Source organism: Maylandia zebra, linkage group LG14 (genome assembly GCF_041146795.1).
Source record: "Maylandia zebra isolate NMK-2024a linkage group LG14, Mzebra_GT3a, whole genome shotgun sequence".
Taxonomy (NCBI): domain Eukaryota; kingdom Metazoa; phylum Chordata; class Actinopteri; order Cichliformes; family Cichlidae; genus Maylandia; species Maylandia zebra.
Window position 1 is genome coordinate 31,483,459 of NC_135180.1, and position 12,259 is coordinate 31,495,717.

Sequence of the window (12,259 nt, forward strand, 5' to 3'; positions counted from 1 at the left end):
GTAATGTGAGAAATTAACAAGTTCATTTGGACCTGCTCCTGAAATGCGCCTGAGGGGCTGATTAATGTCGCCTTTAACAGGGAAACTAAAAGCACAACTTAAGAATGAGAAAAACGACCAACTAACGAGTAATTTGCTTTAAAAAAAAAAAAAAAAAAAATCATTAGTATATATTTATAGGCTGACAGCTTGTGTTAATAATACATTTTTGGACATCTTGGATTTATATTTGTCAGCATTTTTTTTTTCTCAATTTAAACCTGATGCCAAGAATCACATTACTGTGTGGCTTTTGTCCAAGAGCTGAAAACATAACTTTGTTATTCTCTAACTTTGGAAGATTATTGGCAAACAAAAGTGCGCTCATCAGGTTATACAACTAAAAGGTTCTAAATATAATTAACAACTTGTGACTTGCTACAAAATTTACTAACTTTTCTTGCCTAAGAGTTTTGTCCAGGCTTTAAGTAGCACGCTACTTTCTTGTTCTTTATTCCAGTTTTACTCCGTGATTTAAAATGTTTATTCATGCATTAAATGTATGTATGGTGCTGTGGTTACAAAGTCTATACAAAGCTTAACTTTCTAATGCTCCTTACAAAGGTTTCTATTTAAAATAAGGAAGTAACTCCAGCCTTTAGAACAGCACCTTGACAGTGTATGCTAACAGTACATTAACCTTTGGTTGCACTTCTTTCAGACAAACTCAGGAGCCAAAAACTGCAGTCATATAAATCTTCAGCACCTGAGCAGTAAGGGAAAAAGTCATTTTGATGTGTTCTTAAAAGTTTCTGAATACATTGTCATTGTGTGTTATGACATTCAGAGATATTTTTTCTCCTCAGGCTTGAGGATGAGATAAAAAAAAAATAAAAAATGAACCTACCACGGAGAAGTGTTACCCTTCTTCTTCACAGAAAAGTGAGTTCCAGACTTCAATCAGTCATTGCTGCAAAGAACAGAGGCGGAGGTTAGACTTTCACAATTCCAGGGTGTGCTATCAAAGCAACCAAAAACTCTTCCTTGGCCATTTCCTGTATGGTTTCACATCACCACCGTAACTGTAACTTCTTTACTGCACATATTGACATGTTCCCAGGCTTCAAATCAGAACATCTTGTCAACACTTGTGTGGTCTTCTGCCCTTTGTCAACGGTCAGTTAGACATAGCAGACACACTAGAGCTCACCGCGAATTATATAAGCTATTTGAAAGAGACTCTTCCCTTAGGTATTCTGTCTAAAGTAGGTCTAATGCATCCTGATATCAATATTATAAGTAAATGTTATGATCATTTTAATGTTCTTTTTTTTTTTCCTTTCCCAGGTTGAGTGGTTGAGATGAATTCCAGCATTTTCTGGAAAAGCATACAGAGATCACAAAAGAAAAGGTACACAATCCAAATAAGAGTTTTGAACACTCAGATGATTTATTTTTAACTCGCTAAATGGTAAGAATACCAAGCTGACTGTCTGTTTTTTTTTCTAACAGAAAAACGATCAGGCTTAAAAAAGAATGCTTCAGAGGACAAAGCCGGCTGTTAAAACGTCAAGTGAGGAATTGTTTTTCATTAAAAAAAAAAAATCTATCTTTGGTACATTGTTGTATTTGTTAACATACTGCTAAATTTCAGATCGTGTCTCACGATGCCCTCAGAAAGACCTCTGTAAAGAAGTAAATCAGCCATCTATCACAACAAATAGTCCTCTGACGATGGATGAAACACTTCCTCGAGCGCGCAGCCTGACCACAGCACATGCCCCGCCAATATTGTTGGATAAATCGACTGTTCCCCGAGGACAAATGCTGCCAGTGTGCCAGGATCAATTTCTCTCTGCCTCATTTCAATTTGTGGAAAATAACTGGATAAATTCAGCCACCGCATTTATGAATGCAACTTCATGTGCTTTCACATCAGCAGATATCAGCCACACTTTTTTACCCAGCTCATCTTCAAGCCATATGTTATGGGATGCTGCTTCTCACCAGGTGGATCCTGTTACTTTCCTATCAGGTCATTGTGGCCAAGCCTATACCCCACCTGAAAAAACTGAAGTGTGTTACACTGACTTACCTCAGGTTAGCCAACCTGACATTGTATCAGTAGATTTTACAAGCCAACTAGTTATCTCACCATGTAAACTTCAAAGGGAACCTTCAAGCTCTGATGACGTCACTCTTGCAGTTTCAGAAGCTTTGTGCGATTCAAGACTTTTCCCAGACAGTGCCAACTGCAGTAGCCTTTTAACAGACAGTCAGTGTGATGTGGTTAGTCCATTTTGGCTCGATTTGCTTTTGGATAGCAGTAGTAACTTGTGCTTCCCTGATCCTAATCTTGTAGATTTTGTCCTTTCCCCTGAAACGGGTCCTGATTAAGTACAAAGTTACTGCAACTTTGCAGTTTGAAATGACCAGCTAGTAGAGAGACGGCTGTATTTTTTTTTCTTTCCTTTTTATTTTAATTTGTGTATAAAAGATGTTTAGACCGCATATACAGAAAGTTTCGAAATGATTAGCTTATAGCAACACCATGAGGTATTTATGCAGTTCGGTCTGCAGACTTCATTAAACGTGTTTTGCCAATATTTGATAAAAATGTTTGCATTTTCCCCCTGCATTGTCAGACTGATGCAGATGACATTTCTTTTCATATTGAGTAACATCTTTAATTTTTCAGTGCATCATTGTAGGAATTATAGTAAAGATGAGTCATAATTTCCACTAGAAACCTCAAAGCATTTAATCTTGAAATATAAAACCGACAAACACAGGCAAAATGCTGCATTTGCAATTATTACAATTTGCTTTTCCCTCTCCAGCGAGTACATTAAAAATGAGATGCTAAACAAACAACTGGACTGGATACCTATGTGAAGTTTGAGTAAAGATATGGCATCTTATCAGTTGAAAAATCTTTATAAGCTGCTGAAATAAATGGAATAATTTATGTACTGAATGTAAATATTCAATATGTGTAAGTCTTAAGCCCCCTAAATTTTTTTTTTTTTGGCAAAATGAGAAATGATACAGTAATCAGTGAAATGTACAAACATTAATGGAAATGCAGTATATTTTAATTTGTTAAATTCTGACAAGCTTGAACCTCAGTACTTATGAACGTCTTTTTTCTTTTCAAAGTGCCTAAAGATAAAGTTTAAAACTGGTTCTTTGCCTGTAGAGACAACATTGGTTCATCCCTCGAGTTGGAAGCCTTTTTATTGCATGAATGTTGCTTATCAATGTTAAGCACAAAACATTTCTTTTGTACTTAAATTTTGTGTTAAGTAGCTTTGAACATTCCTCTAAAAATTGTCAGGTACAAGAACTGGACTGAAAATGGTTGAAAAGCAGCCAATATCTGAAAAAGGTTTGGAATATTTCCAGGAAGCCTGGAGAACTACTGGTCAAGACCACTTTAATAACTAAATAAAAATGACAACGTCTGGCTCCTTGCAAGCAAAAGTAACTAAGGGGCTGGCTCAAGGCTTTTTCACAAATCTCTTTGTACCTGCACTTAATTTTACCTCGTGTTTAGCTGGTATTAAAGAAGAAAACTAATCTGGATCACCCATTCAGGAGACATGAATGTACATGGTTAAATTAAGCTTGATTGAATGGTCGCCACTAGGTGGAGGTACTAGGCTCATAGTTCACACTTAACTTCCCTAACTCCTGAGGAATTAAAAGTAATTGACTGCACTCGCAAATATGCACTTCTGCTGGCACAAAATATTTACTTTAGACTCCTAAGGATGCTTCATTTAGTCTTCATCTTTATTGAGTAATTCAGCTGGGAACAAAATCTCAATGTGCAACTAGAGGCCATTTAAACATTACAAATACTCTTCGGGATATTTGTTTACATATTACAGTGAATTTTTTATGAAATACAATAAGCCACATTTAAAAATAACATGGCTACAACTAAGTCGAAAATACAGAAGCAAGCCCTGCAGACTGGAGCACAACATCTTTTAGACTCCTGAGATGCATTTACATCTTACTGGTTACTGATTGAGTATAGAGAGACTACATACTTGTCCCGAATCTGTTGTGTTTTAGTCAAATTTTGGAGCTTGAAATGTTAATTTTTAATGTTATCATTTGATATTTGAAGGCACAGTTAGAAGCAGAGATAACTTGACATTTTCAACACCATAGTGAAACAGTACAGCTGGTATTACTTTGGTCTTAAATATATGTGAAAGTAAATATGCACACATATATTTCATCATCTTTTGTTTAAAACACATTTGCTATTATGGGAAACACACAAATGCATATTAAATAATTATGTCTCTATTCAAGAACAAAGCTTTCTTCATACAAACAGCAGTGTTAAACAGTTCAAAATGAATTAAATGTTATGTAGGATATTGTATCATTTATAATTAATCTTTTGGTGTGTATTATATAATTTTCAGGTCCTTCACATTTAGGTCCAATCTTCCTGTATTACATAAATATTAAAGTGCAAGTTCCAAGCAGTATCAAACTATAGGATGTGAATATAATCAGTAGTTACCTTGTAAATCTAGAACCAGTTTTATAAATAAAGAATATTAAATATAGAATGATTTAATAGAAATTACAAATTTTGTTTTAAGGCATTGCTGTGGGAATGAGGCAGGACACTACCAGCTATTTCTCCAACTTCTCCACTTGAGTCCCATTTTCAGGTTTTTTCTGAATCTTGTAGTCTTCCAAAAGTGCTTGCGCTGTGTGCCTGCCAGTCCTTTTCACCACAGCTTTGATCCCCAGGTTGTCAACATTGAAGGCAGTGATACCAACATTAATGGCAGAATTGACAGCGTGGTCTGTGGCTTGTCCTGCCGCTGCTCCGTACCTTCAGAGTCAGATTGAGTGAGAGGTCAGAGCGAGAGGCGGGGAGAAGAGGGTATGGGAAGAATTAATTAATATGTAGTGCAAAGACTGTAAAGATGCCATCATGCGTCGAGTGAATTTCTGTGAGGGAGTGAGGGTTGCAAGTGCATGCAAGTGTGCAATCTGGAATAAATACATTTGTTTGCCAGAATATTGGCAATTTTACCCAATTGGAAGCAGATGGGAAGATCTTTTTTGGCCAATTTCATTTACAAATTCTAACCAAATCAACTTGTATTGACACATGCATGCAAAAACAAAGCAAATGTAATACTGTAGAGTCCAGCTTAGTGATTTCCCAGGAATGCCTAACGAAGCCAAAACGTATTCAAAGAAAGAAACAGTACGGCAGATTTCCATCATTATAAGAACATTTTAAGAATTTCCCTCCTGAAACCAGTTTTTAACTCTGATGTGAATTTTGCATTTTGCAGAATTTCTTAGAACACGAGAACCCGTTGAGGCAGGCAGGATGAAAATACTGTCAATTATAACATTTCCTTCAGAAACACTGTTAGAAATCAATGGAATCACTTAAAGAGGCCCCGTAATCCAAATTGGCACACAAGAAAAGGGAGTGAACTGGTACAGCATAGGGCTGAAGAGTGCTTTGTTAAAGAGAACAAAAAAAACCAGAAGCTTGTGTTATGTGCACAATTAGAAGTGAAAAGCATTAAACAGTTGTGGAGAATCAGGAAAAATTACACTTTGTCTCATTAGGAGTGTCAGTTGTTTTGTAGACCCCTAAATCTGCAAAGCAAATTGAAGAGAGTGAGTGCACTTTTGGTTTTTGCTTACACAATGTATGCAGTCATTTACAACATACACATCAAAAACCCGTCTCCCGAGCAGTGCTGATCAAAAAATTGCATATGTGCACATTCAAGCAGTGACAGTAGTCAGAAGTAATTAAACTATATTTATTTAATTTCTTACTTGTGTTTTACGGTGGTCACTGTTTCTGAAGCTACACTTGTAGCTATGTCCTTTGCTGCTACTTCCAAACCTGTCCACATGGTTGCAAATCCTGGGAAAACACAAGAGTATTATTTGTATGTGTTTGTAAGGGTAGATACATTTATGCAAAGGGCGTAATAATGAAATACATCAGATTCAGACTGGACAAAATTCCCTTGAAGCGTGTTTTTAACGGTAACATTTCCAGAATAGCTGCTATTTTACACAGCAGACATTCAAGCTGAATTTTGGGAAAGAGGGCAAAGTCAGAGGGTGCCAAACCTGGTGAAAAGGATGTGGTGGTCAATGCAGGAAAAGCAAAACAAAAAATGCTTTTTTATCATGCTCTCTGCCAGTGCATGACAATACACAGCACGGCTGAGGTGTTTTAATCTGAATACTATCCTCTACACACTTGTCATAGAAGAGCTCTTATTTATTTATTTATTTTTAATTTCTGGTCATGTGACAAATGACCAAAAGGTCTTTTCAAAAACGTCTGTGTATATATAAAAGTACAAACAAATAAAAAAATATGGTTTTTAATAAAAAACAAACAAACCCAAAAAAAACAAAAAAAATGTTTTAAAGAATATAAAGTGAAAATTAACTTTACCTTGCACACCACTTGCAGCCACCACCATGGCTCCATCAATGTTGGAACGCCCATCTTTATCCTTCTTCATAGACTCTGGGATCAGCTTGCCTCCGTGTTTTTTCACATGTGGAGCCAACTCTCGACCCACGCAGCTAGCAACAGAACACACGCCATCCACTGCAGTAAGAAAGCATTAGTAAATTATAAGTTCACTGCCAAATTAACACTCAAGGACAGTAAAAAATGCTGACTGAAGAGGACTTAATGACCTAGAAACTGGCTGACTTTGACAGCTCCTCCTGTAGCTTGCTTGGCAACATGGAGGCCTTTTGTGACTGTGGGGCTGACGGGGGTGGGTTTGTCCTCTGGAGTGATATGTTCTCTGAGTTTAGCTGCCCCTTTGTGAATGGCTATGCCTGTGTACTCAGCTCCTTTGACCAGTCCCCAGCTTAGCCAGGATGCACCTGACAGGATCACACAGGGCAGACAGCGTTAGTGATCATTAGTGAGGACTGCTGACCTATATTCATAAACAATCCAATTCCAAACTCCTAACTTTGTAAAACAATGATATTAAAAACTTAAGAGACACTGCTTACCTGTCAGGATCCCGCTTGCCACCTTTTCACTCCATTCAGGTAAAGTCTTTTCCTCTTCAGTCTCTGCTGGAGTCTCTGCAGGAGCCTCTGCTGGTTGCTCAGGTGTATCAACAGACACCTTCTGGCTGAGATTAATGGTATCTGCAGCTTCTTCTGGAGCCTGATCATAGAGACACATTGGTTAGCCAGTGCAGAATGAAGACAGACAGTGTGGGATGAAAATAAATACTTTGGACAACTTGTGGAAGCTGCACACATCTACAGATGTTCGTCTCCCAGTAACCCCCCAATGCACACAATGCATCCTCTCATTCTGCACTCCTCATTACAATGCGCTATTTGTTTGCTCTCAAACAGACTGCCATTTTAAAAACATCTCTCTGCTGTAACGAAAGATTTGAGCTAAAAATCTCTGGTATACTATTAGACTGAATAATAAAGAAATTAAAAAAAAAATGCTTACTTTCTGATGTGATATCACCTCCATTTGACAAGATAATTAGGCTGTGTGCATTCATTAAAAATGACCTTGCCTGGTGTCACTCCAATCAAAATGACACCTCCATCATGGCTAAACTGGCACTTGTCTTTCAGCTGAAGCTCTAAGGTTCTAACTGCTGCAGATAAGAGCATTATAACTGATTAATTCTCCTCACCTGCCTGAGTCAAATCCCCACAATGCTGAGGCAGGGGTAATTTGGGGAGGGCTGCTAGATCAGAAATAAGCAGCAGCAAGAGTTTCATTGCAAGCCAACAATACAGCAGAGTGCAGCATCAAAAGTGTTGTTTGTGTAAGAATCAACAAAACAATTAAACTGGAATTTAAAAAATCTGAAGTTGGGAAAGTTTAGATTTTCTAGTTTAAAAAAAAAAAATCTTGTTATTTCTTTAAACACAGAAATCAAATACAGCATGATCTCTGTTTGGGGATATATTTAGCCACAGACTCTACTGTTTGGGAAACACAGGCCTTACAGCCTGGTCTCTGTTTGCAATTGTTTGCCAGATAATACCAAATATTTCATGCTGTTGCAGATCTAACCACAGTGAAACACACTGACCTGAACCCTCAGATCTGTCATCTGGGACAACAGGTCCTGAAACAGTCCTCTGTCTGTAGCAGGGAGCTCAGAGGACAAAACCACTCCCACATAATACCCTGGAGCTGGTGCCATCATGTCCGGAAACATAAACACACCAGTGTTACAGAGTAACACTGGAGAGTTCATGGCCATGAGAGGGTACAGCCAGTCACACACCTGCCAGGATCAAAAGAAAGTGAAGAAAATGCAACAAATGGAAAATGTGATTAAAAACAAATCAAAACAGGTATACTATGATATGAAATGATGTGTGTAATATAGTATAGTAAGTGAATTGAGGTGAAAGTTACATTTAACAGGAGAAAGAAGTCTGCAGACATTTTGTTTTACTAGAAGTTTTCAAAAGTAACCTTGAATGAATCCTGGTTTTACAAATGGTGCTTCTGCACAACACAGTGAGACAAACTAGAGTACACAGCCATCCTGTGATTGCTGCATGTCTAACAAGATTACAGAGCATAACTGTGTAAGCTGGGTTTACGTAATTACTTGCACTCATGTGAATCACTGATGTCACACACTTTCAATAACACCTGGGAAATCCCCCACTAAATAGGCAAATTTTAGTCTCATGACACTAGTGGCATGAAAGGCAAATGTAATCATAACAAATAATCCTGAATAGGTTAGAGACATTTGGTGTTATTGATTTAGTCTCTTAATAAAGAGCTTAAGCTGTCTACATACCTCCAAACCCTTTCTTATCTTATCATTGACTGGTTGCGGTGTTGACCTGTACAAATCCAACTTGGCAGTTCAAAACACCTCACAACCTTTGATTTCACTGCATCATTGGTTTGTATTAAGCAACTTATTTCAAGTCAAAAGAAAAAGAAAAATCTGGAAAGCATCTCAAACTACATCATGCTCATCTGTGAAGATTCACAACCCATGTGATATGTTAAAAAAATCCCCCCCCCCCAATAAAAAAAACAAAAACAACCAAAAAACACAAAAAACCCCATTACCAAATAACAGTGTTTTATTTATTTTTGACTAACAATTTCATGTTAATATGTGATTCTACACATTTTACGAAACAGGTGGTGCAGTGGCTAGCACTATTGCCTCACAGCAAAAAGGTCCTGAGTTCGACTCCACCATTTTGCTGTGTTGAGTTTGCATGTTCTCCAAGTGTTTGTGTGGGTACTCTAGCTTCCTAGAAGATTCTGGTTTTTAATTTGGCTTTAAGTGCACATCCTCATTCAATTTACAGGTAAAGGTCAAGGTTTTCATCTTTAAAGGTCTTTGAGATATTAATGTTCAAACACTGCTTTAGTTTTAAATGTGTAAAAACAAACAAACAAACACACGCACACACAAAAAAAAAAAACCCCCACCTCCTACTAAAAAAAACTTTATACTTTTTCATTTATATTAAAATACATTTAGATACACCTGTCAGTTTGGGAGCTGCATGCCCATCTAGCTCCTAGCTACTGTCATTTTCTTTTTAAAACGGAAAATGAAGTTCACACATCATCTTAACATAGTGCACATGCCTACACATATGAACACTCCAAATAACTTCATTTCTTTTTCTGAATATTGTCACCTGTGCCCCAAATCTGATTCATGTCTGGGATTCCGCCGAGGATGACATCATAGCCATTAACCTACCTACTGGGACTAGGGCATTAGGTAAACAACCCTCACATGACTCTGTCCTTAGGAAGGAGGGACATTGATCTTTAACCGGCCTATGTCCCTCTGCTGATGACTCATCGTAATGCGGATATTAAGAAATTGAGCAAACATCTTATGAAATCGGGTAAAGGGACACAAAAAAGAAAAGGAGGAAGAGAATTGATAACATATTTTTTGAGTGATTGCTTAACACCACATGAATGTATAATTTTAAAATAACAAAGTAAAAAGATATATATATATAAATAAATAAAATAATTTTTCCCCTCTCACCTGCAGAAATGCTGGTGGTCGATTAGGCACTCTGTCTGAGTGATCGCTGGTAAACCTCACCAGCCGCAGGTAGCCGGGGTATGAGGGAGCGCTCACTTGCCCCTCAGGTGTGACAAAAAATATCTGCACACCGTTGGGAATGTACAGCAGCTCCTCTCCATCTTCACCTATGCTCTGAGGGGAAGGTGTCGAGTTAGATGTATGACTGTAGAACTCTTCCCCGACCAATGACATCTCCCCTGAATCTGTTCCATATGAGACTGATATGTGACCATCGGCTGCCTGAGGAGAGTAGGCTGGAGGCTGTTCGGCAGGAACCGCAGAGGGTCTGGTAGGTGAGAGGGGTAGACCCACTCCTCCGCTTGGAGGCAAACCTCCTACAGCTCTAGCTGGCTGACCATTAGCAGAAGGAATGTCTGGTGGAGGCGGCCGTACTGGCTTCTCTGTGGTGGGAAGTCCTGGGTAGAGACCTTTTGCAGAAATGCTTGTTGCATCAGGGGCAGATACTGCAGATTCAGGGTCAGAGCTGGTCTCTAGTATGGCCATGCGGGTGGTGATGTTGTTCAGGGTCTCCTGCATCTTCTGCTGCATCTGCCTTGCTGATTCCCAGGAGTTGCCAACACACTCTTCCCCCTTCGAAGGTACACTGATAGCCCTAAGAAGGTGCTGTCGTCCTTTTTTGTAGAGCTCCAGGGCCTGACTCTTGTCTCCGGCTTCATCTGCAGTGAGTCCTTTATTGATGCACTCGAAGGCCCTTTCATAGCCATCTTTGATCACTTGAAGTCTGGCATTATCAAATGCATCTTGTTTAGCTTTCTCCATTGCTCTGAAACAAGACAATTGGTAAATTTCTATTAAGTACAGCACATGCAGGGAAATGATTATCTTGGCTAGACTTTGAAATGGCTAAAGGTTATTCAAATGATATTTTACTGCTTACTTAACTTCGACCCCAAACTTGATCACAAGTACAAGTCACTTAGAAGTGAAACGCATCGCGCAAATGGCCCTCTTGGTCTTTCTAGATCACATGTTACCTGGTTTATTTTCGTTACGTACGTCAGTGTTACTGGTTTAAAACGATCCACTAAAACAGGCTTTAAACACACTAATCCTCGTGTTAAACTTGCTAACACAGATCAACAAGAGCTAACATCTGCGTTCGGACAAAGTCAGGAGCTATGCCACGATTTTAGTGTACCGACAGCAACATATATATATAACACGTGAAGTCGTAATTAGTGATAACTACTAGCTGTCAGCTAGCTCCAACTCACCTAATAGCGAATGATATTAGCTCTTACCTTAGAGAGCGGAAAAACACCAAAGAACAGCTTATTAATTGGCCTGCTAACGTTCCTCCTAGCTAGCAAAGAGTGATAACTTCAATCGGCAACCTGAGTAAATAAACTAGACTTCGCTGCTGGACGACTCCCTAAAGTAAAGGAGAGCCTAGTGGTGTCATGAGGTCATTACTGACCTTTCAAAGCAAAAGTTCCACGACCGACCCGACGTGCCCAATACGATCACATGTCAGCCCCCTTTTAAAAAAAATAGATACCGGAAGTAGTGAAACGCCACCTAAACTTGACAATTTTTGTAGTTCGTCACCATAACCACAAGAGGTCACTAAGCACCCATTCAAATAGCTTCTACTGATAAATGAACCATTTGAATAAGGGGACACTTCCATCTATTGGTCATAGTGAGCAACTGCAACAATTTATTTTCCATTAAATCAAATTTCAGTTCCATTAATATCAAGCAGAAATTATGCACTTATACACACTTCCATATAGATTCAAAAACGGTGACTGAATGATGCGGTGGCAGTGTAAATATATTTCTTAATATTAATAAAGAGACACCTTTTAGGACTTCTCATCAATAATGCAAACTAGCTGAACTTATGATAAAAAGCAAGTTCACAATGCAGCATTTTCAACAGTCTCAAGCCATGCTAAGGTTTTTGTTTTGTTTGTTTGTTTTTAAAAAATATATTTATAATTTTTTTCTTTGAAGCTATTAACCAAATTTTGGGGAAATCTTGGATGATTCACTATGAATGCAGAAAATTCTAATTTTGATCTGACATGCAATGCCATCAGGTAAGCATGTGGCTGACAATATGTTGATTTTTCAGCATCGCAGTATCCCAGACATGCTGCCATTACAGTGATATTTTACTGTTGCAAAGG

General features: G+C 38.3%; 1 protein-coding gene and 1 long non-coding RNA gene across 6 annotated transcripts; one reads left to right on the forward strand and one right to left on the reverse strand.

Annotated features, from left to right (window-relative positions):
* The first annotated feature begins 7 nt into the window (after positions 1 to 7).
* Positions 8 to 2,423, forward strand: LOC101482164 (uncharacterized). 3 transcript variants are annotated; one of them, XR_013093005.1, is made up of 6 exons: positions 8 to 128; positions 701 to 752; positions 846 to 921; positions 1,327 to 1,390; positions 1,492 to 1,552; positions 1,634 to 2,423. It is a non-coding gene; the product is annotated as an uncharacterized LOC101482164 (long non-coding RNA). The 3 variants fall into 3 exon arrangements; XR_013093006.1 differs by lacking the exon at positions 8 to 128 and adding an exon at positions 152 to 386; XR_013093007.1 differs by lacking the exon at positions 8 to 128 and adding an exon at positions 152 to 370.
* A 1,328-nt stretch (positions 2,424 to 3,751) lies between these two features.
* Positions 3,752 to 11,674, reverse strand: spartb (spartin b). 3 transcript variants are annotated; one of them, XM_004560595.6, is made up of 9 exons: positions 11,366 to 11,535; positions 10,062 to 10,887; positions 8,100 to 8,297; positions 7,039 to 7,198; positions 6,709 to 6,903; positions 6,458 to 6,616; positions 5,821 to 5,911; positions 5,590 to 5,634; positions 4,711 to 4,846 (listed from the first exon to the last, which is right to left on the reverse strand). In XM_004560595.6, the coding sequence occupies exons 2-8, from the start codon at positions 10,881 to 10,883 to the stop codon at positions 5,610 to 5,612; spliced, it is 1,650 nt and encodes a 549-aa protein (XP_004560652.3). In that variant the 5' UTR covers positions 10,884 to 10,887; positions 11,366 to 11,535; the 3' UTR covers positions 4,711 to 4,846; positions 5,590 to 5,609. The 3 variants fall into 3 exon arrangements, with proteins under 3 accessions (XP_004560651.3, XP_004560650.3, XP_004560652.3); XM_004560594.5 differs by lacking the exons at positions 5,590 to 5,634; positions 11,366 to 11,535 and adding an exon at positions 11,542 to 11,674 and having other exon boundaries at positions 3,752 to 4,846; XM_004560593.4 differs by lacking the exon at positions 5,590 to 5,634 and having other exon boundaries at positions 3,752 to 4,846.
* Between the last annotated feature and the right edge of the window lie 585 nt (positions 11,675 to 12,259).

Bases quoted from the DNA above. Each gene is read 5' to 3' on its own strand.
- spartb (XM_004560594.5), bottom strand. From the start codon at position 10,883: ATGGAGAAAGCTAAACAAGATGCATTTGATAATGCCAGACTTCAAGTG. The intron at 8,298-10,061 runs GTGAGAGGGGAA...TGATCCTGGCAG, and splicing joins GACCACCAGCATTTCTGCAG to GTGTGTGACTGGCTGTACCC. The intron at 7,199-8,099 runs GTCAGTGTGTTT...CTCTATGATCAG, and splicing joins TGACAGATCTGAGGGTTCAG to GCTCCAGAAGAAGCTGCAGA.